Below are 25,544 nucleotides of genomic sequence, written 5' to 3' on the forward strand. Positions count from 1 at the left end.
TAGTGCTGATAAATTTATTAGGCAGTAAATCGCTGCTGCTATTTTACGTTTGCAATTTTTAGGGATTGTGCAAAATGATTGACAATTTTCCAAATTAAGAAACCAAAATTAAATGACGTTGTTCTGCTTCTATATCGGCTTATATGGGTTGCGTGATAGCTCAATGGTTAAAGGCGCCTGGTCCTGCTGTTGCATTGACTGGATTCGAATGTAAAAATGTGTGTTTGATGCGTGATTTTCACGCGTTTTCATATGCCTACTTTGTGTGTGTTTTTCGTTGATACCTCCGAAGCAGGCGCAAAACAGAGATTGACCATTAACCTTTATAACCTTTGTTGCTATAGTTTTGTTGTTTCTTCAGTGTGTTTTTCATGGTGTAACTGGGGAAATCCGTGGTTATAACTTTAGCACGTGGCTTCATTCAATTTCAGTTTCTCACGGTGTAACGGGGGAAATCCGTGGTTATATCTTTAGCACTTGGCTTCATTCAATTTTAACAACGGTGTTTCAATTTAATCACGTGATTTTATTTTAATCGTCTTAATCATAATATAATCACGCACGTGGTCCTAACTTTACCACGTGGTTTCATTGTGTGGTTGTAATGCGTGTTAACACTGATTAACAACTTTGGACAAATATTTGCTTTGATTATTGAAAATTCTTCTTTAAGTACAAAATAAAAAATTTCAGTAAAGAGAAACCTCTATCCTTGGTTGGTTTATTAACTCTGAGCTCCTTTACGATATATGATGTTCATGTACATTTGTACTGGATCTTCTTTACATGTTAACAACCAATGTTCACTTTGTGTTCATGTTCATTCCAGTTTACACACGGCCTGAATAATTAATATATTAATTCAACGTGTTTTAAATATTAAATATGTTATAAAACAAAAACGCAGTTGGTGCAGTACTTGCAAGAAGAGAGCCTGATAATTGAGTTGTGCGGACAGCAAAAGGACAACGTATCCAACATGAAACCATCCCAGGAGGCACAGGTTTAGTGAAACTTTGCTCATTCAAAATATCACAGCAGTTTTTAATTTTCTACAAAATTTTTATCGCTGAAAGTGTTAAATATTACAAATTATATTAGAAAGTATGATGCAGTTCTAAAACGTGAGGTAGCATTATTAAATATACATACATATATATATGTAAGACAATAAGAATTGCTTCAAATGTTTTCGGAACAACCAGATTTCGCAAATGCCTAACAAATATTAATTTACAACCATTCAAGGAGAAAGCAAGAAGTTCTGATCAGAAAATTGTGAGTGTTAAACCCGAAAGTTGTTCATTAACAGACATTCTAAAAATGTGTTCACGTATTTTGCTTTTTGTTATGATCTGGTTCTTCGTGCCACAAATATTTTGATTTTTGCTCCTTTCAGCATTTTTACGTGTCTTCTTAATTTACTTGATCAAATAAATATTATAGTATAAAGAATGAATACTTACATTGCTCTCATGAAAACTACAGGATGAAATACAAAAGTACCTGAAAACGCTGCCTAAGAACCACAAAACGGTCTGCGTCAACTTTTACTTCTATGTATTTAAAATTCTCATATAATGCTCCAATAAAAGTTACTCTTTTTTATTAAATTATTTTTCAATCTAATGTTATATTAGAAAGAAATGAAAATATTTTTAAACTTTCACACAGAGAAAAGAATTGGAAATCATCTTAAGCACTTGACTACCAATTGACTGCAAACTGAGAACCAATTACCCCGTGGAAGTACCACCTCACATTCTGATTCCATTGTGATATCAACCCATCAAAACATTTATGATGTACATTATGCTAATCATTTGTTATTAATTAACAACATATATGTGATAGCATTTTATTTCTTTTAGTCAACCATATGTATGAAAATTTTAGCTGAAAATGACAGCTAGATTTAGTTTGACTGGCTTGCTACAGCTGTTCATCAATTTTACTGCGGCATTTCTACACAACGAAAATAACGTTAAAAATTGTTGCCACGTCAAAAGAAGGAAACTTAAAATATTAAAATAATTTTGTAAATAACCTTTAGAAAATTTATAAATTGCTGAAAACTTTTGTCACTGTTTTAAATTTTTGTTCATGTTAATAGAGCTAATTTTTTTATTGAAAATGTGTTTTACTGTCTCGTCGCAATGTCCTGTTAAATGGCAAACCATCTGTTACTGTTTAGAAGTTAATTAAGCTAGAACGACGATGTAAACGTTTGAAGTACTCGAATTGCTGAGTCCGTGCTTAGCTGAGCAAATGAGCATCACCGAAATTACACGTTCGGCGATCTTCAACGTGCAATTAAATTGACCTTGCATTTGTAGAATAGACTCGCCGCAAAATAATGAGACACGATTCCTGTTGCTAAGTGGCAAGTGAACGGCAGCAGTGACGCAATAACCTGGCATCGAAACAAAAATTAATTTTTAAAAATTAATCTTTAGATAAAAATTTAAGGCAAAATATTTTTCTCACAATTTTTGTTATTTTACATAATGCAGGTCTGTCAAACGCCGAACTACATACAAGTTATTCTATACCTCTCATTAAACTTTCGTGTCACAAAGGCTGTATGTATCTGCACGCACGATGTATGATAATATGAGTTTTGGACAGACAGTATTCGAACCATGCTATAGCACAATAGCAGCTTAAGACGTGGCGTTTCTACCGACCGAGCTAACTCGTTGACCATTTTAGAATCGTAATAATTGACATTTTTATTAATATCTTAGTCATTGTGGCCACTGAAATTATTGTTATACTCATCATCGTCATCGTCGTCATTATTTTATAGTAATAAAGTAGTAGTTGTTGTAGTAGTAGTAGTAGTTGTTGTTATTGTTGTTGTTTGTTGTTGTTGTTGTTGTTGTTGTTGCTGTAGCAGCATTGATAATAATAAATGAATTGTTATTGTTCAACTATGTTATTATTTACTGGTCATCATCAACTTTAAAATCAATCATTATCGTATCACCATCATTTCATCATCATTATCGACAATAACATCTTCAGCTGAGTGATTGAAAATAGATATAAAAAAAATTGAATAAATAAAGTACTCTAAACAAATTAAAAAATCTTGTGTTAAATTGTATCTTTGGATGAGCCACGTTATTTTAGATATTAAGATCTTTTACTATCCTTTCTTTCTGAATGCCTATATAAATGGCTTTGCAACTGTTCACTTTCAAAAAACGCGGGTGTTGATTATAAGTTAATTCAGATCAATTTGTAGCGCATTTAAAAAATTGTGTTAAAGCATCAAATACAGGAGTGAACAGTTGGCGAGGAGATCGAAGTGAACAAAATGGAGAAAGTTAATGCCGTGAATGATTTGCGAACGATCGTATTGATTTCAAAAACAAATGGTCGTTACGAGGTTCCCAGGGCCTCATTACTGCGGACCAGCGATTATTACCAAGCGCTGGTCAATAGTGGAATGAGAGATGCACACCTCGATGAACTTACATTGGGATATCTTTCCGATGCCTGCTTGCAAGAAGTTAGAGAGTTCTTATCAAAATTTCAATGCAACAAGGAAGTAATTGAAGATAAGCCTGAAAAAATGAAACAATTGGAAAATGTAGAAGAAGGTTTGATAGGTGCGTCCTATTTGCAAATTAATGGCATGACGAGTTTATATCTCGAATATCTTTTGAAACATTTGAATGAATCTTTGTATACACGTTTTTGGGGTTTGGCAAAAGTTTATGCTATAGTTGAGATGACTGAAATAATTTTTGATTTTGCTCTGAAAAACTTCAAAAAAATTGCAAAATGTTCCGAAATTATGCCATTTGATGTTTTGCTCCATTTGGTTAAATCAGAGCTTGTCAATTCAGACAGTGAGTTTGATATTTTTAAATTTATCATTGATTGGATTTCTGCTGACTATTCAAGAAGACCATATGCAGAAAAATTATTAAGAGAAGTCAGGTTCAACATGATGTCAACTACAGAAATACAAAAAAGTGCTAAACTACTCAGAAAAAGGAAATTAAACTTTTTACAAACTAGAAGAATTGGAAATCGTTATCGAAGTGTCGGCACGTTATTTGCTCTTGTGAGAAATTATAAAGAGGTAAGTTATATTTTACATTGATTGTTTTTATAAATTTTTTAAATAATTTTCCACATTTTTTATATTTTGACTTGTCTTTAATCATTCTCGATCCGAGGGTATGCTGCATCATGAGCATGTTTTCTCCAGCTAACTCTATACTGCGTCTTTCTCGGCAACTTTTAAAATTCGTCCAATTCTTTGTCATCGATCCATTTCCTACTTTATTTAAAGTCGTTTTAAAGTGACCCAGTCATCGCCAACTGATTTCTGCTAATTCACACACCACACATCCATTTGTAATCTTTCCATTTCGGTTTCCATTATAAACAAAACACTATAATTTGTTTTGCAGTACAGAAGTTATAATGAGTGTTGCTCACTGTCCGTGTATGATTTTATTAGAACTTGCAACAATAGAAAAAGCGTAACCCCACCTGTCGTCGAGTTCAACCATTCTGACGGGTCAGGTCCACCTTCCTTTTACAGCGGTTGTACGTTGTGCGTTCTCAATAACCGACTGTATATGGGTGGCGGATATGTCAGAAGTGTAAAAACTTTCTCTTACGATTTGACATTTTCTAAATGGTCGAAGGTTAGAACTTTAAAGTTTCATTTAACTCCTGAATATCATATATTTTATTTGTAGTGTTTTACGATTACATTGCCCCTGAACGCAAGGCACTAAACATTTTTGCTTGGTTTTTGTTATTTAAGTTTTTTATTATTAAATTTAGAAAAAAAAATTTAATCAATTATATTCAGTTGTCTGACATGAACGTTGCGAGATGTAAGTTTTATTTTGGAAATATAGGCGAACACTTGTACGCCGTTGCTGGTTCTTACAGTTACAAAAAAGGGGCAGTTGAAAAGTACATTCCAGAGGAAAACAGATGGTGCATGTTGGCTCCTTTGCCAGTCGCTACTACTGATCTGGCAGGTTTGTTACATTTTGTTTGAATTTATCATATCATGTCATGTCAGAAACGTGCAATTATTACATTTTTAGGCTGTGTGCATAACGGGATGTTATATGTTAGTGGAGGAATCAATTATCGTGGTATCAAATCAGAGAAGCGAGTGTGGCAGTATGATCCTACATCTGACAGTTGGACGGAACAGCCTCCAATGCTGGAAAGACGTCATGGGCACGTTATGGTCAATGCTGGAGGCGTATTCTTTGTGGTTGGTGGTGGGCTTGGAGATAATTTGATGGTTAGCACCTTACCTATATTTGCGTTGTTATTGTTACTGAATTGTTTTGTAGATAATGATGTCTGTTAATGTCTGGTTTTGTTATGATTGACGATGCTTTGGTTTTAATTTTAAAATTTGATTTCACTAATATTTTATTTTATTTGACGGTAAACTGAACATTAACCTGTTTAAATAATTAAATTTTATACAAAAAAAATTAATATGCAGAACGGGGAGATGTTTGATTTTGAAACTCGTCAGTGGTCATATGTGATAAAGTTGAAGTTTCCTGTGATGCAATCTCCATCCATCCTTATCAACAACTGCCTTTATATTTTTGCAGAGCATTTTACCAGCTTCAGTAGTAATGAAATTTTTGTTCAAAAAATCGACTTGAGCAAGTATCTGAAAGACGAGGGGTCATCATCATCGTCATCATCAAATGCATCACGCTCGTTGCCTCCTCAAGCTATCACAGCTGATGATTATGCAACGAATAATAAACGAAAAAGGTTAGCATCTGATGACGATGATGATGATGATAATTTAATAAACATTAACCGTAAAAAATTAAAAACTGATAATGACACTGCTAATTTTGATAGTAGCATTGATGGTTCCGACGACGATCGTGACGATACTGATGATGAAGATGATGACGGTTTTGTAACCGTTAATGAAGACGATGATAACGATCATGTCTTTGATCATATCTTTGCTTCTAGGAGCGACAATAGTGGTGACGGTGACAGAGGAAAAGAATTTAGTATCAATCACACCATTAACTTTCCCAGTAAAGACAACAGTGTTGTTGTTGTCGATAAAAGTGTTGTTGTTGTCGATAAACCGGCTGATGTCATTGATAACGTCATTAGCGATGATTTCAGTGATAAAGAGGATACTGCTTACGATGATGTTGATGATTATGAATCTGATAAGGATTTAGCTAGCGCGTATGACAAATATTTTTTCAAGGTTGATTTCAATGTTGGTAACGATGACGATTGCCAGGTTTATAAGTGCAAGGCTTTTGGCGAATTTTCAAGCATCTGCTGGGTCGGCATTGTCAACGTGCCAGTGGATGTTTGCAAACATTGTCAATCGGGTGAGCGTTAGGTCTTCATATTTATATTTGTTTGCCGTATGTGTGTGTATTTTTTATATTTCTTACAAATTACTCAGCAGATATGTGAATACTTTAAAATGTAATTTCGAATGAAAATTAAAGATTTCTCATGATTTGTACGTAAATGAATAAGCAATTTGCAAGAACTATTTCAATTCCTATTCGTTCGTTTTCACAAGATTATTGAAATTCTGAGCGAACTCGTTTATATCAGATTTTTATTAATTTTACTTTTTCATCTCGTTATTTGAGGTTTTTAGAATATATAAACATTTTTTTCCGATTTTTCTACAATTTGTACATTTAAATAATTTTATTCGCAATGTGACCATGGATATGTGAATGTGACATATGTATCTTTATGTATTTAGTATCTGTGACGTATGTATCTTTTGGACGATAATAAAACGAACGGAGATATCGTAACGCACACTCGTGTTGAATTGAATTTATATTAAATAAAACATATAAAACATCACACGCAGCATGGCGTGTTTTTTTTATTATCTCAAAACGAATTTCCTCTTTTTGTTTCGAGGGTGCCTTGTCAACATCATCATTTTTTTCAGCAGTCTTTATATTTTCTATAAATGTATTTACAATAACATTCACAATGAGTAATAAAAGAATTTATTCAATTTATTTCCGTTTGCAGTGAAATGAAATAAGTTCATTATATTCAACCTATAATTTCTGTCATAATCAATTAGTTTATAAAGCGATATTTCCGTAATGTTCAACGGCGCTCTTCAATGAATTTTGCAAACAGATGGGTCTTGAGATCTGCTCTGAATTCCATGCAGGTCATTACAAAATTTGTTTCTCCCAGAAAAGTGATAGTAAAAGAATAACGACCACATAATAAAAATGTATTTCTTTTCTAACTCAGAAAATTATTACAAAGGGCTAGTTGGTAGAAATAAGTTTGTCAAAAAATTAATACTAGTTGTGTTAGATCATTAGGATTGGTGCCAGGCGTGCCATATTATCAGGATTTATACTAAGGAGTGCCACAATATCAGGATTTATACTAGGGAGTGCAAGGAGTGCCACATTATCAGGATTTACACTAGGGAGTGCCACATTATCAGGATTTACACTAGGGAGTGCCACATTATCAGGATTTACACTAGGGAGTGCCACATTATCAGGATTTACACTAGGGAGTGCCACATTATCAGGATTTACACTAGGGAGTGCCACATTATCAGGATTTACACTAGGGAGTGCCACATTATCAGGATTTACACTAGGGAGTGCCACATTATCAGGATTTACACTAGGGAGTGCCACATTATCAGGATTTATGTTAGGGAGTGTCAGGAGTGCCACATTATCAGGATTTATATTCGGGAGGCTAGATTACAAAGGGTAATTAGGTAGGTCTTGTATATGATCAACATGAATTGCTGGAGAGAAAGACAGGGAATGTCCGCAGACGGATGGGCCGGCAGCCGAATGTCATCAAAAGATCAAGAATGTGATAATAAATGTAAATTAAACGCTACATAATACGGAAAACATAAAAAACCAATTAAATGATGTAGACATAAAACGAGTTAAAGATAAAATATTAAAAAAACGACAATGAAATAACGGTAAATAAGTGCCGATGTCGTAATATTATAACACGATAACAATTCTAATTATATAATAATAATAAAAATAATAATAATAATGTGAACTCTTTTATTATCAGAAAACCTCAAGACTAATCAAAATAAAATCAAAATATAGTAGAATTAATTATAATAGTAATAAATAAAATAAAATAATAATATTAACAATAATAATAATAATGTTACGTTTCAGTAAAGTATATGGAAAAAATTATTCAATTCATAATTTCAACTGCCCGCTGAACAACGATCGCACAACAGCTTGTACGGTTGTCACTACGGTCTTCAATCTCACCTGCCAGCACTCTTCCAAGTTGTCCAACCTTACCATATTATTATCATCATTTATAATATAATTATGTGGTATTATATTATGACTTATATTATTATTATTAGTAGTAGTAGTAGTGGTGGTAGTAGAAGCAATAGTAGCAGTAGTGGTGGTGGTAGTAGTAGTAGTAGTAAAAGTAGCAGTTGTAGTAGTAGAAGTAATGGTAGTAGTAGTGATAGTAGTAGTAATAGTGGTGGTAGTAGTAGTAATAGTGGTAGAAGTAGTAGTAGTAACATTAAAAAAATGCCCCACCCCACCTCTGAATGTACTTCAAAATGAGGAAGACTCGGCGAGTGTCATGTGACTCCAGAAGGGACATCAGGTATTCAGTGAAGTGACAGACGTCATACTCGTTTGGAGCTGTTGCGTTTATTACGAATATTAAATTGTAGCATTTTAACGATAGCCTCTATACAACGAAGTACGATAAAACGAACTCCTAACTTACTACGTAGTGTTGAGCCTGCCGTTAAAAAAGATACTTAACTCGAAAAGGGTAGCGATTCTTAATAACGTTTGCATCAAATCGAATATTAAAATGTATATCGAAACTAGTGAGGTACAATTTATAATTTACAATACGTAATGAATAGCTTAGTGTAAGTTGCACTGTAATGAATTAATAAACTAGAAATAGGTAGAACATACGGTATAGACAATGCTTAAAAACTTAACAAGAGTTGACAAAAACTAACAAAAAGTTAAAAAAAATAAACCTGAAGAAAAGTCTGTCCACATCTTGATCTCATTCTTGATGTCTTGCAGAGACGTAAATCTTGAAAAATGATTTTTGTTTTCATCTAATTCACTTTTAGCTTTTAGAGAGTCCAGCTGCTGATGCTGATGTTGATGATCAACGTCCTGATGTAGTTGAGGATCAAGACGACTATCACGATTTTGATTACCTAAAAGATTGTTTGACGTGGAAAACACTTTCGATTCACTCTGATCCTCCTTAACAGGATTGTCGTCACCGCCCTTCTCATAAACAATGTTCAGCCTTTTCGATCCAGGCAGACGTGAGTGGTGCAGATTTTGTTGATCCCTATGTTTTCGTTGTATTTGTATTTGTCGTTGCTGTTGCTTAACTTTTGGCTGTTGTTGTTGTTGTTTGTTGGTCTGTTTGCTGATTTCGAAACATTTCCTCTTCCTTCCCCTCCTACTCGTTGTCGGCATCAGCTTTTTCGGAGATTCCAAGTTCTAAGAAGAAAAATCAAACAAAAATATACATACGGTCGACACATCTGCCTCAAGTAATACCTTGTAATTAACGTAAAATATCCATCAAACAGACGGCACAAATTTCAAAAGTTTATCTCATTCAAAACCACAACGCAATCAATGCAGACAATTATTTAAAATAAATTATTTAAAAAGCACAGAAGTGAACGCGTGAAGAACTTTGGCCCCACGTGCATTCAAACCAGGTCGTCATGTAATAAATTGTTAGCTTAAAAGCTTCCAGCCGATTTACTGAATTATATTTTATTCCATATCCATATATTCCTTTTTCAAATCGTCATTCCTTATAAAGTCATCGCCACCTTTGAATAAGAACAACCAATACACGTATCACTCAACAATTCAAACGAACCATTAATTTAATGAATGGTTGAAGTTGTTGAGGTTGCTTCTGCTGCTGTGGTGGTGGTGATGGTGGTCGCTTGATAAACTGTTGTTTGCGGATGAGTAGTTCTTTCGTTCTTTCGTTCATCAGTTCCTCCCTTATGTCGGTTGGCATGGCATTTAAGAAGCTGCTGTCAACCTATTGTGTATAGTACATATACGTCTGGACATGCGTGCATGATGTACGTATGCATAATGGTGTATTGCGTATGCATACGTGTAGTTAAACATATATGTACGCATGCACACACACACACACACACACACACACACAAAATGACATAGGCTTGTAATAGAGCGTGTTTAACGCTGAGTTCTCAGATTTGATGTTTATTTTACGAGAGGAATTCTACGATACGGTGTTTCTTGCTGCCATCAAATGCGTTAATGGTCCTGCCCTGTCATCGAGAAGTTTCTACTGATACTTCTGGTTGTTTCTGCACTTTAATGAGAACGTTGTGGAACAAATCAATTCCAACGTGATACGCTCAGTTGGAAGCTCGGCTTGGTTTGGGCCTTCAAGCTGATTCGATTCGACTCGATTCGACTCGAAGCTTCATCGACTTGAGCCGAGCTACGCCGCTAACAATATTATTAGGGAAACTTTTTTTAAAGCCAACAACAACGTAAAAAGTAATTAACAAATGACAGGAAGCATATTCACATAGGAATGAAACAACCAGTGCTTGCTACAAACTACAAACCTCAAATTCCTCGGAGTTTGTCATCAGTTGATCATTAACGTCATCATCATCATCATCATCATCATTATTATTATTATTATTAAACTTCGTAACAATTTTGAAATCATCATCCTCATCATCATAAATGTCACTCCAGTGAGAGCAACCTGGTTGAAGATGCTGTTTTTGTTGTTGTTGTTTTTGTTGTTGTTGTTTTTGTTGTTGTTTTTGTTGATGTTGTTGTTGTTGATGTTGCTGTTGTTGTAGTTTCTGTTGATGTTGTCTTTCGAACTGTCGCAGCAACAGCAGTTGATGTTGCTGTTGAATTTTTTCAACATTGTTGAAACTATCAATTATATTTCTTTCCCTTTTATCGCTAACGTCGTTTTGCTTATTATTATTATTTTTGTTGTTGCTGACGATATTGTTGTGAACATCGTTTTGTTGATGTTGTTGTTTCAACTTCTTGTTGCACAGAGCCTCTCTGATTTCATTTTGTATCTCGGAAGGGAGTTCCCTCATTGTTTCCAAATCGATCTGCATGAGTTTATTATTATTATTTATTATTATTATTAATGTTAATATTATTGTCGCTGTCATTATTTTACAGAAATGTGGAATGAACCAATTTTAGAACTGATTAACTCTGGTCGTACTCTCTCGATTCGAATGATGAGCTTCGCAGATTAATACTCTATTTATTGTATTTGACACTTTATTTTATTTCATTATTTCATTTTATTTGTACTGTCATCTTCATTCATATTATTGTTAAATAAAAAGATTGTTCCCATCATTATTATTGTTATTATCATCATCATCATCATTATTATTATTATCATTATTATTATTATACACACTCCTTAGTAGTTCACGGGGATAATTCACTAAAACATTTAGTAAAAACAATTCACAACATATCATAATGGCTAAATCAACATATCAAACAGAAATTATTTACACACACACACACACACACATATATATATATATATATATATATATATATATATATCAATAACTATATACCAAAATACCAAAAACTATATACTATATAGACTGGTGTGATTTTTTTGGTTATATCGCGCTGCAGTTCTGACGGTACCAGCATAGTTCGTCACTCAATTTGAATGCAACTGAACAGCTCTCGTGCCGTGGAGTTTGCAACGCGCATACTATAGATATATAAACACAGACAGACGTATATACACGTGCTCTGCTCTGCATCTCATCCCACAAGCATCTCACTACACGCATCAATGCATAGCCTCTGACAGTCTTAAAATGTTGAAGAGGCTGTCTTTCAAATCAGTTCATGGCGTGACACGTCAAACGCTAATTCGTCAACTGATGAATGTTTGTGAATGAGTAGAATGATGATGATGATGATGGTGGTGGCTATGATGATGGTGATGATGGTGGGGGTTATGATGATGGTGATGATGGTGGTGGTTATGATGATGATGATGATGGTGGTTATGATGATGATGATGATGATGGTGGTGGTTATAATGATGATGATGATGGTGGTGGTTATGATGATGGTGATGATGGTGGTGGTTATGATGATGGTGATGATGGTGGTGGTTATGATGATGGTGATGGTTATGATGATGATGATGGTGGTGGTTATGATGATGATGCTGATGATGATGGAAATTAACCAACCTGAGACATAGAAAGTGAAAACTCGTCATTATTATTATTATTATTATTATTATTATTATTATTATTATTATTATCATCATTAAAGTGAAGAGTTTCGTTAACATCTGCCCCACTTTCGTTTGTAATATGCCGCTGCAAAGGTGCATCCATCTTCGTCGCGTATTTCCTGATGTTGTTCGTGTGATTGGTTGATGTCGACAATGAGGAGGAAGGTCTGCTGCTGCTGCTGATTGTGAGATGCTGCCGATGCTGTGCAGTACTTTCCAGTGATGAGATCTGAATACCAATCTGTGTGTGTTTGTGTGGTGTGTGTGTTTGCATGTGTGTGTGTGTTTGCATGTGTTTGTGTGGTGTGTGTGTTTGCATGTGTGTGTGTGTGTTTGTGTGGTGTGTGTGTTTGCATGTGTGTGTGTGTTTGTGTGGTGTGTGTGTGTGTTTGTGTGGTGTGTGTGTTTGTAATGTGCGTGTGTTTGTAGTGTGCGTGCGTTCAAGAGGTAGTTCATATGAATGTTTGTTTTTAGTACGTATGTATCTTTGAATGTGCGGTTATAACTATTAATCTAAAAATTTATTTATTTATTTATTTATTTCCTCAAAAACAAATTTAATCATTAATCAATTTAAATACCCAATAATAAATAAATAAATAAATATTAATAAATAAATAAATATTACGTGACGTACTCCTCTAAAGTCCTCGAAAGGGACCTTAAAGGTCCTGAAAAGGTTCGCACACTCCCTGCTGATGACGTCAGCCTGGTTGGTCGCCACCTTTAATGTAGATGATCTGCTGACGTTATCACATATTCCGTGTCCTGTGTGTGCGTGTGTATGCGTGCGTGTTTGTGTGTACGTGTTGTTTCTGTGTGTGTGTGTGTGTGTGTGTGTGTGTGTACGTGTACTCTCTCTCTCTCTCTATGTATGTGTGTGTGTACGTGTTTCTCTCTCTATGTGTGTGTACGTGTTTCTCTCTCTCTCTCTCTCTCTCTCTCTATGTGTGTGTGTGTGTGTGTGTGTGTTTCTCTCTCTATGTGTGTGTGTGTGCGTGTGTGAGTGGGTCGGAATAGAAATGAATGATTTCCGTGATTGATGGATTGCAGTCAGGACGATGATCAGACCATGACGACTAATAACATCACGATGGCGACTCTTACAAAGAAAAATAAGATGATGAATTATGAAGACGTCGATGTACCCAACTATGATGAAAATTGTGATGATAACGACAATGATTAAAAAGTGATAACGATGATGATGATCTTAAATCTTACCCATATATTTGTAGGACTCTTTAGGTGCACCAGCACTTCTCACCTTGACCTTCAACGTGATGTGCTTGCCCTTTTTGTTTATCAAGGTCAGACGTCTGCTGACCTCCTTTGAGAGGTCGGCTAAGAAGCTGTCCGCTTCAGACATCTTGTAGGTTTATTTTTTTGGTTTGTGTTTTGGTTTGTTTATTCATATGCCAACAATCTATTCATTCATTCATTCATTCATAAATTCATTCATTCATTCATTAATAAATTCATTCATTTATTTATTCATTCATTCATGCATCCATTTATTTATTAATATTATCTTAATTCATTTATTCGTTTAATTAATTACTAAAACTGAAAATCGGATTAAATTCAAAAAGAGTCAATCAATCAATCAATCAATCAAACAATCAATCAATCAATCAATCAAACAAACAAACAAACAAACAATCAATCAATCAATCAATCAATCAATCAATCAATCAATCAATCAATCAATCAACCAACTAACCAACCAACCAACCAACCAATCAATCAACAAATCAACCAACAAATCAATCAATCAATTATTCAACCAATTAAACAAACATCCATTATACGAGCAATAAATTAATCAATCAATCAATTAAAATAATAATAACACAATAATAAACAATATTCGAAATTATAAGAAAATATCACGCCTTAGTGAATCTTATCCCATAATTCATTTCAGCTGAGACCGACTTCCTACTTCCATCATTTGCATCACCATCATCACCATTATCGCCACCTGGATCATCATCATCACAAATATCATCATCAGAAAACGGTAAAAGCCTACTCGTAACCATTATCATCATCAACATCATCATCGGCGTCCAATCATCATCATCATCATTCTCATCATCACCAATCCATCGAATCCATAATCATACTCTTAAACACACGACCACCCACATCATCATCATCATCACCACTCTCATCATCATTTTCATCACCATCTTCATCATCATTGATGAAGATGGTGATTATTATTATTATTATTATCATCAACATCATCATCATCATCCTTACTCGATATCTTGATCTGCCTACCGTCAACGCCCCTGACTTGGTTAAAAATCTTCAGACCTGTCTTTGAATCAAATAAAAATTTCCTATTACTGAACCTCATTCATCATTATAATTATTATTGCTGCTATTATTATTACTGCTATTATTATTACTGCTATTATTATTACTGTTATTATTATTATTACTGTTATTATTGTATTTTGTCATTGTATGTTTTTTATGGTGAAAAATAAAAGATGTTCCCATTATCACTATTATTATTATTACTGTTATTATTATTGTTATTATATTATTTAATCTCAACTTTGAGTTTATTTGGTTTTTCTAATTTGTCACTAGTAAACATAACGTGGCCTGATGTCTCTTGTAATAACCTTATTGATCCGGTAATATCATCATATAGTAACCCGTTTAAATGTGACGGAAGTGTTGTCTGAGACTAACTTTTAAAACTTATCTCTTCTATCATTGGTTTTGTTTTTAATGAAGGTGCAAATATATTTCACTTCACTTCGTTTCACTTCATTTCATTTCATTAGCTCTGGCTGTACTCAATCACTCTGAGTAGTGACGAGCTACGCAGATTAATTTATTCATAATTTTATTTAATTACATTTTTATTTAATTTATTCCATTTTATATAATTTTTCACTGGATGCATTTTTATTGTCATTGTTTTTATTTTATTTTATCTAATTAATTAATTAATTAATTATTACATTCAGGGTGTCACGAGAAATGCGTGCACGATTCGAATAGTTGTGAATACGGCGTTAGGTGTTAAGTTTTTAAAATCTGTAAATATTTACAGCGTACATTTTCTGCTTTTTTGGCTGTATATTTTTAGAAAAACATTAGTTATGTATAACAATATAAAATGCACTGAAATGTATATAAGTAAGGTATGTACTGTAAAAAACTGTGTAAGCTTATTTAAATGAAATGATGAAATGATGTTATATATTATGTTTCGGACGCTGGTCCAGTCAGCAAGGCGACCAGTGCACCTGAATATCTAAATATCGTACGCTGGGTATTGTTCCACCAACTAGACAACAACATTTGGCAGAGCTTTGTCAATATTATCTGACTGACGTAATGGACAATAGGTCTGAATGAATGGTTGGTTTACCTTGCTGCCGAATGTTTGTTGGAGCTGGTGGAGGGTGGTTCTCTGTCTGAGCACATCGCCACACGTCACCAGGTTCATTGATTTGAGTTTGTCGTGCAACGAGTAGCCGATGCCTTAGTGATCGAATGTAATAAGAAGTGCAATGAGCAATTAACTACCTGATTCAAACGCACGCTGATTCACAAAGCATCGCTCGTTATATATGTGTAACTGATTTCATGTGTAACCAAAAGCAGTGAAATAATGAAATGTTTTCAAAGTGAAAATGGTGCTGCTTCGAATTATTTCATTGTAATAAAATTTCAGCAGTTTATTTCAAAATGGAATTACGTAAATAAATGAAAACAACTGATCAAACCATGAAACACATTAAAAGGTAAAATGCAATTAAACAACACACATCTAAGCCAACTTATAAGAACTGTAAACAACAAACAGTTGCGTAACTACCAGGCTCAAACGCAAGCTGTGCAAATTAAAAAAAAACAGCAACGCTTCAATAAACGAAAGCAAGCAAGAGGCAGCAGCAAATCCTACCGGGCAGATCTTGCACCTGGACACCCCTCATGAATTCTCTCTCACCCCCTCGCTCCACGAAATGTTGACCGTCCGGTTTGGCCTTCCTCGTGGCTAGCCTGGCTACCAGCATGTTGCTACCTGCATGGTGTACAACAGACATGCGTGTTGTACTGCATTGAATTGAATCGCTGGACTTACTTGTAGTACGTAACGAATTTTACAAACCAGTTATGTACATGAACTCTAAGCATTGATAGATATAAGGCATGAAATGTGGGGTTGGAATGTAAAGTAACGAATGCGAATCATGACAGGTCAAACGGTAACTTAACACAACTTGTAACGTAGAAAGTATTAAATCATAGAAACGAGAATTTTAAAATACCGACAACAACAGTTGAAACAAACAACAACAACAACAGTTGAAACAAACAAACAAACAAACAACAACAACAGAACAGCAACAACGACCCACCGACGCCACAGGAGCAGGTACATTGCGTCATCTCAAACACGTCCTTCCTCATACAAGTCACAATCTCTTCGGCTGTTGCTGAGGTTACCTGCAGTTATTTTTCCATCAACATCATTGCATCCTTTCCAACTCCATCGCCCTCATTTTTCTCATCATCACTATTTACATCGTCATCATCAACAGCAGCAGCAGCAGTAGCGGCAGCAGCGATTTTTTTGCCATCCTCGCATCATCTTCACCGGCGTTTTTACGCCCTCGACATCCTCATTGCCCTCATAATTACCTACATCATCGCCAACGTTGTCTCATTGCCAAAATTTCACCATCGCCATTTCAATGTCACATTATCAAAAAGAAGATACCGCCGAAGGGGAGCATCAGTAACGTTAGCATTATATGAATACCGGGGATTAATAAGATTGACAAGGCGGTGAGTTGTTGCAATAGTTAAAATGTTAAAATGGCAGGCCCTGATGTTGCAGTAACCAGCTTCAAATGCAAACAGATCCCAGTAAATTGTAAGCAACGTAGGTGAATCGTGAATTTGTGCGTGGTCACATGCATGCGACTTTTAAGTGGCTTTTTTAGTTTTGAAATTTGTAGAATATAAATAAAAAAAAATAATTTAATTGAATATAAGCAGGCACAGACGCCAGTGATACCTTCATAAGTTGGGTGAGCTCGACAAAGAGTTCATCACAGCTGACTGCCTCAACGTACAGTGTGAAACTGAGTCGTTGATTGGATGGTAAAGCAAAACATAGTTGCAGAAAAATACTTATTCAATCAATCAACCAACCAACCAACAATCAATCAATCAATCAATCAATCAATCAATCAATCAATCAATCAATCAATCAATCAATCAATCAATCAATCAATCAATCAATCAATCAGTCAGTCAATCAATCAATCAATCAATCAATCAATCAATCAATCAATCAATTAATCAATCAATCAATCAATCAATCAATCAACCAACCAACCAATCAATCAATCAATCATTAATTAATTCATTCATTTATTCATTCATCCATCCATTCATTAATTAATCTATTCATTCATCCATTCATTAATTAATCCATTCATTCATCCATCTACACAATCATTCACTGACTCATTCATTTATTCACTCATTCATTCATTCATTTACGCGTTCATCCATTCATTTATTTATTTATTCATTCCTGCTCTACATTATACATTCCTGACTGATGAACTCAGAACAGTTGCGTTGCATACATTTCCAGGCACACGTACACCGCACATCTGAGTACGCGCGCAAACACAGCACCATAGGTACACGAAGCCTTTGAAACCTTAGGATGACATCGTAGAAAACTTTAGAAACTCTCTGATAGGCCTCGAAGTCGTAGGGCACAGCCACCAAATCGTTGCACAGCTTCTTTGCATGGCCAAACAGCATTCCATTCTGTACACCTGCTTGTCTGAATGTGTGTGTGTGTGAGTGTGTGTGTACGTGCGTATGTGTGTGTGGTGTGTGTGTGCGTGCGTGTGAGTGAGTGTGTGTACGTGCGTATGTGTGTGTGGTGCGTGCGTGTGTGCGTGTGTGTGTGTGTGTCGGAACCACACCCAAGTCATTTTATCGCGTTATTCAATCAAATAAATGATTTTTTTATAACTTTTGTTTAGTCATTTCCATAACATTAAAACCAAAAACACTCTTTACGAACATAAAATAAATAAACTTTTATATTACAAGTATTAGAACGTTCCAGATGGCCATACACACAAACGCCAACAAATACACGCGCACACGCACACACACACACACACACGCACACACACACGCAAACACGAACGTAGGCATGCACAAGCACTCAAATGTAACGACATGCAAAATCAAACCTCGCTTCATAACTACAACACGCTATGTCGGACTTGGAATTGAAACCTAGAATATGGAAATAAATTATTTTAATTTTTGAAAATTCATTCCAAAAAATTGTTACAATTGTGGGAAATTTACCCACCAAAATTTTTAAAAATATGAACCAAAATATAACTTACGAAAAAACATTCAAGTTGAAAATACATAATAAGGAAATAAGTTAATGATAATAAGAGAAAGCAGACAGAAACCACGGACCTTGTCTGTTGGCATCATCGGCTCTCAGATGAGTCACAGCTAAGGGTTTGCCTGGAAGTTTGAACAAAATAAAAGAAGCTGCTCAGCTGTTCAAGAGGCTGCTCAACAACAATCCAAACTCAATTATACAAATTAAAAACACAACCAAAAATCTTGTAATGAATAACTGAAAAAACACATAAATGAACGAATGAGCGAACGAATGAATGAATAAATAAATGAATGAATGGAAGAAGAACGAACCCCTCAAATCGGGCCTATTGATAAGAGCTACCGACACGAAGAAGCAGTCGAGATCAATGTGTGCGTACACTCGTTCGTCTCCATTTGAAGCCTCTGGAATGTAGACATCGCCATCTCCATTTGGGACCACCGGAACCACATCTTCCTCAGTGATCTTCAACTTCATCAGTTTCTCCCTACCAGGAAATTTATGAACGCCACCCGAACCAGACTTGGTGGCCAATTTTTGAAGCCGCGTCACGTACGACTTGGCGTCGAGTTTCCATTGCGAGATGTGGTGCAGGCGACTTTTGTTGAAGAATTCCGAGACATTGTTGATTTGAAAACCGCCAGCAGGTGACTGCTTGGATATGATTGAAGGATTCGCTGGTGGCAATTGTGGTTGTGGTGAATGTTGATGGTGTTCTCTTAGATTTTCATTTCTATTTAATGGCTCCGATGAAATATTTGAGGATTGATTTAGTTGAGTAGCATCATCACCTTCAGCATTAGCGGATGATGAGTTAGAGACACGAGAAACATCTTGCAAATGATCAGTTGATCTCAAACATTCAGAAACATTTTCATCTTCCTCATCATCCTCTCCCCAATCATCAGCCTCTCCATAGGCTGGCAGTTGGTCATTTAAATGGTCATCAATAAGTTCGTTGCCCACCTTCTTAACCCTGATGGCTGGTGCTTCTTCATCATTAGAAACATCCATGGTGACGTCATTGTTAGCTGTTGTTGTTGTTGGGCTGAGCGAATTTTCAAAAGAGGTGAGGAATGAGGTGGAGGGCTTGGAGGTGTTCAAGTTCATCACTGATTTGCTGCTAGTGAAATCTTAATGAATGAATGAGTGAATGAATGAATGAATGAGTGAGTGAGTGAGTGAGTGAATGAACGAACGAACGAACGAATGAATGAATTAATTAATTAATTAATTAATTAATCAATTAATCAATTAAATAATTAGCTAATAGATGAGTGAATGAATAAATGGTTTGATGGTTGGATCAATAAATAAATGAATGAATGAAGTTTGGATTTCTGCAAATGAATAAATAGCCTCATAATTACGAATTGGAATGAATCAAAACTGAACAAATTCAAATAATGAAGCTATGTAATGAAATAAAGAGAGAAACCACATATGAACGGATGGATAAATGAATGAACGAACAAACGAATGAACAACGAATGGATGAACAAACAAACGAATGAACGAACGAACCGATGAATGAATGTACAAACAATGAAATGAGCAAACAAATGGTCAATTTGAATCACCAATATAATAACAAACAATGTTAACGAATTATAATCATCAATGATAACCTTTCAGGCTGTCAAAAAAAGTTGAATGCTGATTGTAGAGCAGATAATTCTGGCAGGGAATCAATTTTCCAGCTGACACACTAGGAAAAGGATTTCACTATTGAACAATCTCATCATTTTGAATTCAGGTTTATACATTATTATTCAGAACAATAGTTTTCTTTAAATTCTTTTTAAAAAAAAATGTTGAAGTATGGAAAAATCTAAATTTAAATAAATCAACAGCACATAAACAACGTGTGCCAATGCAAGTAAATTAGCGGGACATTGCGTATGATGAGCAGTGATAGCTTGCATTCAGTCACTGCAGCGTAGAACCAGGAACCTCCAACATCACGCCATCTTGCCGCTGTCCAATTGTGAATTTGGAAATTTTTAAATTAACCATTACTCAATTATTTGGATCATGTTAGGCTATTTGTGCAATAAAATTTAACACAATTAAAAGTGAACTGATAAAAAAATGCTACTAATTAATAAAAATAATAACAATAACAATAACATGAATATTTGTATAGTGCCGCATGTGTGCTGCTTCAGAGTTAAAAATAGATGAAATGAAACTGAAACCTATCCACAATCCAGTTGGGTCTGACAACCTTTTCGTCTCTAAGATGAGCGATCTTACTCTTGGGCAGGTTGGTGGCGATGATGTGGCTGACCCTGGACTTCAGGTAGTAGTACTGGTAGGTCCCACCGTTCTCCGTCACCAACCTCTTCAGCACCTCCGATGTCGGATCTGAATAAGTTAATCGGTGATAATAAATTCACGATTCACACAATTCACAATTCGTTTATTTATCAGACAGACCAGTAAAGATAACTATAATGATTATTATTCTATTGGAAAAAAAATATCCAAACACAATTGCAATGAATGAACCAAGCAACACAATGAGAAAGATTTAAAAACGTCATTCCAAGCTTCAAATCATTAATTATTACTATTATTATTAATTAATTAACTAATTAATATGAAGAATAAAAACCTTTTACAATTATCATTTTTCCTCAATTCTCTTTATAGTATATCTCAGATTTATCAACAACAGCCAACCCATAGTGCATACATACAAACACAAATCGATATATCACACACATTCCATGTGAAAGACATGAATCTTGTCTTTCGCAATGAATCTTCTCGCATTCGAACGCAGTCACCACAGCATTAGTGCCAAACACCTCAACCACTACACTACAACACACTGCCCATTTGTTAATTCATATCTGGGTATATGAACATGTTTATTGGTGTAAAGTCCTTAATTTTACCTGTGTATCCGTTGACATATATTGAGATTCCTCTGAAAATGTTCGAACGCTTTTCTTTTGCACAGGACTGCTTTTCAAGTTTGTCCATTTTAGCCTTCATGTACCCTCCCTTGAAAATCAAAAATAAATTTAACAATGAATTAATTAATTATTAATGATTAGCATTAGTTAATTAATTATCTAATTAATTACCTAGCTAATTAATTAATTAGATAATTAAGTGAAGTTATTCAAAGTAGGATACAGTGCAATACAACACAATACAATACAGTACAATATATTATAATACAATACAAAACAATACAATACAAAACTACACAACACATTATAAAACAATACAACACAATATATTTCAATACAATACAACACAATACATTACGATACAATATGACACAGCATGATACAATACAATTGATAAATAAAATAAAAAAATACAATACAAACCCTTTCACTCCATCCATCATCTTGAAATTTTGAACGTCGTCTACCTCTACCTCGATTCATTCTTCTTTCTCAAACTAGCTCAGTCTATCAAACTGTGACATGAGACAGGATACAACAAAAACATTAAGTATTAAATTTATTATTTAGTGTAGCAAAAATGTTACTTCCAACTGAAAAAATTAATAAAATCAATTTAGAAAAAATATTTAACAATCATTTTCAATTTACTGTACAGTAATTTATTTACATTAATTATAAGTAACATGCCAGCTGAAGTGAAATAAAATAGTATAGTAGTGACTAAGTTAGCACTAAAATGAGATTAATATTAAACATGCATAAGTGCTTTTTACACATTAAGAAGTGAGATTAAGTTGGATAGTTGTGTCTGAATCTAAAAGGCAAAAAGAATGTTCTCAACCTTTTTTTAAACAGCTGATACTTGGTTATGTTTTTCAGGTGGGAGTGTGTGTGAGCTTTAGTAGTTTTAATTAATTTAATTATGTTTTAGTAGTCAGATTTAGTTTTTTTAGACTCTAAAAAAGACATTACTGACTTCAGACTTAGAGAGTAAGACAGTGAGACTAACTAAAAGACTAACAATTCAGAGATGAGTCCAAGGCGCACTCCGTATATCACTTTTCCTATCACTGTAGTTTAGTTCTACTTAGCCAACAGTCTAACTTAGATTGAACCTCAGATTGAAGTTACAAGTTAGCAACAGGCACAGTAGTCAGAGTCTGAATTTCAGACTAATCCTAATGACAAAACAATTAATTTAATCATCTAACATTTCAGTTTGACGCCTTAAAATTGTATTTTAGGCTGATTATTTTTTTTCTGAAAATACTATAATAATATAATATTCCTAATAATTAATTAAATTCACGAAATCATTAAATCAAAATTTAAAATAAATCAATAGCCGCATAAACAAAATTCACTTTTTACTTGAATTTTAAAAGTGAAAAGTAGTAACAAATTAAAATAGTTAAAGTTGGGCACTTTATTCTGCTCATATAATTAGAATAAATATAACGGCCTTCGCTCATTTTTGACGGTAGAACAAGGAGCTTACTTCCGGAGGAAAATTGGAGGGTGATTTTTTATCGCCCAAGTCATAAGTTACGATCGTATATTTACTAATTTCGGAAAATTGCTTTTATTTAAAATTTCAAAATGTTTTAAAAGGTACTAGATGCTGTTTTAGGATAGATATTGCTGTATGACGGTTAAGTATCTTTTTGCATTTTAAATAAAAAAAATTTTTTGTGAACCACCAACAACACTTTTAAGTCTTAAGCTTAACTCATTAACTGAACAACACTAAACGACGACTAATTAGTAATTAAATTACTAAACTCTAATAATTAAGCTAAAACTAAACTCTACTGATTCTAATTACTAATTGAAATAAATAACAGATAACACTAACGAACATTAACAGATTAGACTACTAGAAACTACCAACCACTATAGTTAACGACTAACAGCACTTGTTCCTAAGATCCTAAATTCTATTGCTTGATTGGTTTTAAAATTTTTATTTACAATGCTTAGGTCTGGGATTTAAAATTAAAATTTATTAATTATAAGTGATTCAAGCTAAATTTTTTTTCATTTAATGTTTTACAAAATATTCCTCATTCTTAAATTGTAGTACATGTTGTTATTAAATTTATTAAAGATAATGTGTGATTCCAGTGATTCATCAATCCATGACTTGTTAGATCATGATCATTCAGTTTTAAAGAATCCCCATCACCATAGTCCATAACCAATGAGGTTTGTAAAAATTGTACTTTTAATTTATTATATTTTATGCACTTAGAATGTTGTGTTATTAATTATTATCATTAATTTATTAAATGCTGTGCATACCTATGGCAAGTAAATAAAGTAATTTAGCATAGAAATAGCCACAATCAAATTATATAGGCATGAGTATAATTTGGATAATAATAATTAAAAATATCGGTATCAATGGATAAAGTCATAAATAAAAAAATAAATCATAAATTGCTAAAAATAAGTTCCAGTAAGATTTTGCCTTACACCTACATCTTTTTTTCATTCTTATATTATAATAAATGTTTGTGATCAAATATATCAAGGATTGATTTCTCAATCCATGACTAGATTGAATGTCATGATCCTACAGTTCCAGAGGATCCCCATCACCATTAGTCAATAAGGTTTGTAGAAATCACCCCAGGCATACCATCAATGTTTTGTAGCCACCTTTTAATGTAGTGTTAATAAAATGACATTGAGAATAGTTATTTAAAACAATCTTATTAAAATTATTGAACAGGTATGACAAGATTACTTTCTTAATGTCCTAGTGTGAGGAAGATGTAAGCCATTTGTCCAAAGATAATCATGTGTCTTATGCCCATACAAATGCAGTGTCAACGCGAATAATTTTTGATCAGAGTCATATGTTCTAATTTTTTTAAACTTTTCCAGAAATTTTTCTGTTAATTTATTTGTTACATTAAATACTTGATGTGTATTTCATATAAAAACTTGATTATGCCAATTTAGTTAACTTGTTAAGCATTAATATAAAATTAACTCTACTTGTAATGGTGATTGGTATGATGATGATGATCCCAGTCCTAAGCAGGGTTTATTATTCACAATGTCATTATGCCCTTTCTAAGTTTTTATAAAATACATGGAATATTGGTGAATGCATTTTATATTTTTTGTATAGATAAGAATGTTGCAATGTACAATGATGATGTGAATTGCTTCCTTGTGTAACTGATGACATATAAATATAACTAACTTGAAAACATGGGAATGCTTTCTTCAGCATTACCTTCCTTTCTCCATCATAACCCTTATAATCTTTATTACAGAAATGGTCACTGCATATTCTTGCATTTTTTGATGGAGGCCATTTGAAATCATTTATTTCTTGTCTGATGCACTTAATCCAATCGTTTTGCATTTTTACATTTTGAAGAAATCTGAAATTTTATAAACTGTTACAGAAACTTGTGCATTTCTTAAGTATTGCTTTTAATAATAAAATGGTAATCCATGATAGCATTATAAACTATAATAGTCCATAAAATAAAATATATGTAATTGTAAAACAAAATAGTTCTATTCAATAAGTATAGGGATATTGTTACATTTATTTTAGTGTGAAGTTAATTTGAAAATAAACCTGTGAAAAGATGCATCAGAAATTTTCTCATTTCTATTTATTATTAATGCAATTTTTAAATGCAACAGCTGGCATGTTTTTGTATAGCTACGAAAATGAAAATTTACTTAAAAACTAAATTATTGTATTTGACACGAAAATTAGTACAGAAACAAAAACGAAAGAATAAATGACAATATAAAATTTAAACATTGATTGAAAGAGTTTA

At 33.8% G+C, this 25,544-nt stretch overlaps 4 protein-coding genes across 4 annotated transcripts; 2 read left to right on the forward strand and 2 right to left on the reverse strand.

Moving 5' to 3' along the window:
* Positions 1-3,322: 3,322 nt before the first annotated feature.
* Positions 3,323-6,388, forward strand: HELRODRAFT_178784 (hypothetical protein; the record flags this gene model as incomplete). The annotated part of the gene is made up of 5 exons (XM_009026849.1): positions 3,323-4,096; positions 4,431-4,670; positions 4,841-5,015; positions 5,085-5,290; positions 5,501-6,388. 5 exons carry the CDS (start codon positions 3,323-3,325, stop codon positions 6,386-6,388), a joined length of 2,283 nt encoding a protein of 760 aa, XP_009025097.1.
* A 779-nt stretch (positions 6,389-7,167) lies between these two features.
* HELRODRAFT_178785 (hypothetical protein) lies at positions 7,168-7,773 on the forward strand (the record flags this gene model as incomplete). The annotated part of the gene is made up of 2 exons (XM_009026850.1): positions 7,168-7,201; positions 7,391-7,773. The coding sequence occupies 2 exons, from the start codon at positions 7,168-7,170 to the stop codon at positions 7,771-7,773; spliced, it is 417 nt and encodes a 138-aa protein (XP_009025098.1).
* A 464-nt stretch (positions 7,774-8,237) lies between these two features.
* Positions 8,238-10,089, reverse strand: HELRODRAFT_178786 (hypothetical protein; the record flags this gene model as incomplete). The annotated part of the gene is made up of 4 exons (XM_009026851.1): positions 8,238-8,340; positions 8,606-8,708; positions 9,065-9,548; positions 9,943-10,089. The coding sequence occupies 4 exons, from the start codon at positions 10,087-10,089 to the stop codon at positions 8,238-8,240; spliced, it is 837 nt and encodes a 278-aa protein (XP_009025099.1).
* Positions 10,090-10,442: 353 nt separating this feature from the next.
* On the reverse strand, positions 10,443-25,114 carry HELRODRAFT_193420 (hypothetical protein; the record flags this gene model as incomplete). Its single annotated transcript, XM_009026852.1, has 20 exons — positions 10,443-10,556; positions 10,825-10,837; positions 10,950-11,194; positions 12,326-12,613; positions 13,034-13,140; positions 13,597-13,741; positions 15,773-15,885; positions 16,310-16,429; positions 16,767-16,854; positions 17,429-17,495; positions 18,086-18,214; positions 18,636-18,681; positions 18,877-18,927; positions 19,120-19,941; positions 20,437-20,516; positions 21,007-21,175; positions 21,712-21,820; positions 23,234-23,314; positions 24,377-24,496; positions 24,950-25,114. The coding sequence occupies 20 exons, from the start codon at positions 25,112-25,114 to the stop codon at positions 10,443-10,445; spliced, it is 3,072 nt and encodes a 1,023-aa protein (XP_009025100.1).
* Positions 25,115-25,544: the final 430 nt, after the last annotated feature.

Source organism: Helobdella robusta, assembly GCF_000326865.2.
Source record: "Helobdella robusta unplaced genomic scaffold HELROscaffold_49, whole genome shotgun sequence".
Lineage (NCBI taxonomy): Eukaryota > Metazoa > Annelida > Clitellata > Rhynchobdellida > Glossiphoniidae > Helobdella > Helobdella robusta.